This window comes from Poecilia latipinna, unplaced genomic scaffold (assembly GCF_001443285.1).
Source record: "Poecilia latipinna isolate Pla-1442-1.1 unplaced genomic scaffold, P_latipinna-1.0 Scaffold460, whole genome shotgun sequence".
Classification (NCBI taxonomy): Eukaryota; Metazoa; Chordata; class Actinopteri; order Cyprinodontiformes; family Poeciliidae; genus Poecilia; species Poecilia latipinna.
This window is the reverse complement of record NW_015113076.1, coordinates 199,074-202,732: the sequence shown is the minus strand read 5'-3', so window position 1 is coordinate 202,732 and position 3,659 is coordinate 199,074. Positions and strand designations below refer to the sequence as shown.

Here is a 3,659-nt window from a genome sequence, read left to right as displayed (position 1 = left end):
GTGAGAGGCCATTCCTTTGTTTTCTTGGCTGTGTGCTTTTGTTATTGTCTCCTTGAAACTTAAGCCTCAGTTCCAGTTTAAACTCCAGATGATTGTAGGAATATATTCAGTTATATTCAGATTGCTTTATATTTTCATGCATCTTTCTACTCTTTCCTGACCCAACTTTTCTGCAAAGTAAAGCTGCAATAATTATGTTCAGCTGGAAGGATGGCACAGAGGTAATACACTGTGCCAGGTTTGATTCTTAATTGATCCTAATAGCTAGAGAGTCATTCGAGTGCCCCTTTGGTAATTTAACAGAGGACTTTAATAAGCCTTTTAGAAACAATTAGCTTGTACTCGCCTCCACACCTTCGATGTTTAGTGAAGTGCTGCACCGGTAACTTGTTCTCTAAGTTTGTCAATACAAAGTAACATTGGATGTGGATTTCTACTATCCTGTTCAAAATTTGTCCTGCTAGCTTCCTGTTTTGGAGTTAAAATGCAATATTTAAACATCTACAAAGCTGAATCTTATAATAAACGTGTACCAAAAAGTGCGAGTGAAATTCTAACAGAAAAGTATGAGTTTTAATGATGAGCACATTTATGCGGCCACATTATTTAAGTCTTTTGATTTCTCAGTTTTATCTTTTTAGTTGAGTTGCACTGTTTCAAGGTTATAATAAAGGTGAAAAATGTTTTGCAATTATTTCTCTTGGCATTACTGTTTCACACTATAACAATTTGGCGTTTTAACATGTGCAGATTTTTTTTTTATATCCACAGAGGTTCATAGGGACAACCGCAGTTAAGATCAAATTGTAGAAACTATGAACTTCGATAATCATCTGAACATATTTAGCCTTAATATCATCTCTTTTAAAACTGGCCTGGGAAAACAACAAATGTGTGAAACAAAGAAAAAGTCTGAAAACATGCACTCTGCACTGGTGACGTTTCCTCGTGAAAGGTTTTAACCTTGTATCTGGGCAGACGGTGCAGGCTTCACTTTCCGGACCCGTGCACTGCTGACAGGAAGCGTCACAAAGATGGCACATTCCCTGTTTACTCATGTACTCCCCTGCAGACAGAGAGCAACAAAACAAAAAACAAACAAAAAACAAAAAAAAAACAGCTTCATTATAAACCCGCTGCACAATGATCATTCAACCCGTTTCTGTTCAATTCAAAAACATCCTGTTGATTCTTAAGGGAAATAAATTTGCTCTAACTCATATTATTGAAGTTCCTTCAAAGAATTGTAGTGGATGCTGACAGATGGAGGCAGTGTTGTGACCTTTTCACACTTATATGTTGTTCAGTATATTTTGCATGATAAGTGACTGAATTACAATTATATGTTAAGCACAATTTACATGATGATTATTATTAATTGTATTGAACATGATTGTATATAATTACAAAGGCGAAGTGAAATATATTTCAGTGCAAGATATGATTTATTTGAATAGAGGAAGTCTTTTATTTTGAAGAATGCTTAACAGGATCTGGTTCTGTTTTGTCACTATCTTGCTTTTGTTGATTTTTGGTTGCTGGGTTACGAACAGCTGTTGCCGTTTTTCTCTTCAATAAAAACTGAACAGAAAGGTTCAGTAAAAGACATACGAGCCTTGAAGAAGCTTTACTCCGTAACATGCAGGAAGGATCGCCTGTAGCAGTCTGTATCGCAGCAGGTCTGAAGGAGTCTCGGACTGAAGACACTGTTGACGTGTCACGGTCTGATGAAGAGGATGCTCAGGGTTTTCCGTAATGTTCTTCATTTTACGATGAATCCTTCTTCGCACAATAATCCAAAATAGAACCAGCCTTCTTTATCAGATTGTTTAGTCATTTTTAAACCACCAGCCGACGCTGCGACCCAAACAGATGATGGCGGAAGAAACCACGCAGACTAACTTTCAGCGTCCTGCTGCAAATATATTTTTAAAAAGTCACTCAGATATGTTGTTTACTTCTGCAGCAAAAGAAGACACAGTAAAGCCCTGGATATTTTGGGTTTGGTTATTCCAGGCTTAATGTCAGAGGTAAATGCAGATCATTTAAATTTCACTGATGAAAGATTATCTGCATTATAAGAACAAAGTTCAAACAACTTCCCAACCAGTTAAATTTTTTATGACACTAGATATTTAAAAGTTTTAGAGTTTAACGGTTCTGTGTTTATTACCCATGATTGGAGACATTTCCACCTTTCAGCAGCAAAAGCACAGTTGGAGTAATAAACACACCCAGAAATTTCCAAATTAAAACTGCAGAGGAAAGCTTAACGGACTAACATCGTCCCAGTTTCGAGTTGTAAAAACTTCGAAACAATGAAAGTTTGAAACAAATAAACCGTGATCGACCTAAGTAAGCAATTCTAAGAAAACGTTTTGACAACAAAAAGATGTTGCAGTCACACATCTCTCAAAAACAGGAAGTGATTATCGTATATTGCTAGTAAATTATTTGGGTCTGTAGTGACAGATGGACTTTTGTTGGTCATAAAACACTGACTTCTTTCTTCATTAAAAATATAAACCCTTTTGGTAATACCAAACAGATGTGTGACCACTTATTGGTGACACAAAAAAGGAGGAAATGATACATTTTATTACAAAGATAATCTATAAAGGAAAAATGCTATTGGGATTTTTTTTTTTTTACCAGTTCATATTCACTCAAAATTATTCTCCGGAACGTCTTAACACTCATTGTTTCTCTGTTTGAGACAAATAAAAAAGAAAGCAGTTGTATATCAGTCTTAACATCCTTTCCAAACACTGCGTGTGCAGCATTAGATTTAAATGACTTCGTAGAACCAAACCACAAGTTGTTTAGCAAACTAACTCTTTCCATAATTACAAAATTTGGGTGACAAACTGTGCCCGCAAAATAAAGTTTTAACTGCTTCATTTCTGCAGTGAATTTTACTTTCCTAAGTGAAGAAGTGACATATGTGGAGTCAGAATTGGATCAGAACTTCCCTCTATTTGGAAGCTAGCAGGTCACAAATGACAGCTTAGTAAATGACAGGCTCACTTGGTGCGTTTATGTTCTACCGTAGGGTGACAGTATAGTAGATACCTACGCTACATTTCTCCTTACTTCCTCCTGCTCAATGAATAATTTTAAATGTTAAATTTTTAATTCTTCATTTCAGTTTCAGACTCTGTTGTCACTACTCTACCTCTGACATTGACGACTGAGTTTGGTATTCAAAACCTGACATTTTTAGTCAACTTTCATCTATATTCACAGCTCTTCTGCACTCATTTTTTTATTTTGTGCCATTTATGTATTTTTTCCAATGTTGCTATAAAAATGAATATACTGCTATAACTCAGGAACCTAAACAAACAAACAAAAAAAAAAAAAAAGCAAACAAATGGCACATAAACAACCCCCCCCCCTCTCACTTTGCTGTTAAACAAAGGTGGCAAATGCCGGTTTAAGCATAACGACAGAGCAGGACGTTTGTGTAAGAGTAGAAAGCGAGAGCATCCTTCTCCGCAGCGGTGAGGTCTGTCTGTGCTCTCCGGCTTTCGGTGAAAAGCTCAATTGTTCCTCTGGAAAACAAAGAAGATTCTTTGTGTACAAACACAACAGGCAGCGGCTTCCTATTCAGCCTAGCTCTGCTGAAACCATTCAAAAGCCCCCCCCCCGCCCCCCCC

At 36.8% G+C, this 3,659-nt stretch overlaps 1 protein-coding gene across 1 annotated transcript in view; it reads right to left on the bottom strand.

The window, feature by feature from the left end:
• Nucleotides 1-3,659, bottom strand: part of pcsk5b (proprotein convertase subtilisin/kexin type 5b) — a 111,263-nt gene that overhangs the window by 25,304 nt on the left and 82,300 nt on the right. Inside the window, exon 21 of the mRNA XM_015039024.1 lies at nucleotides 964-1,066. Coding sequence (XP_014894510.1) covers nucleotides 964-1,066 — 103 coding nt within the window. The remainder of the gene's footprint in view (nucleotides 1-963; nucleotides 1,067-3,659) is intronic.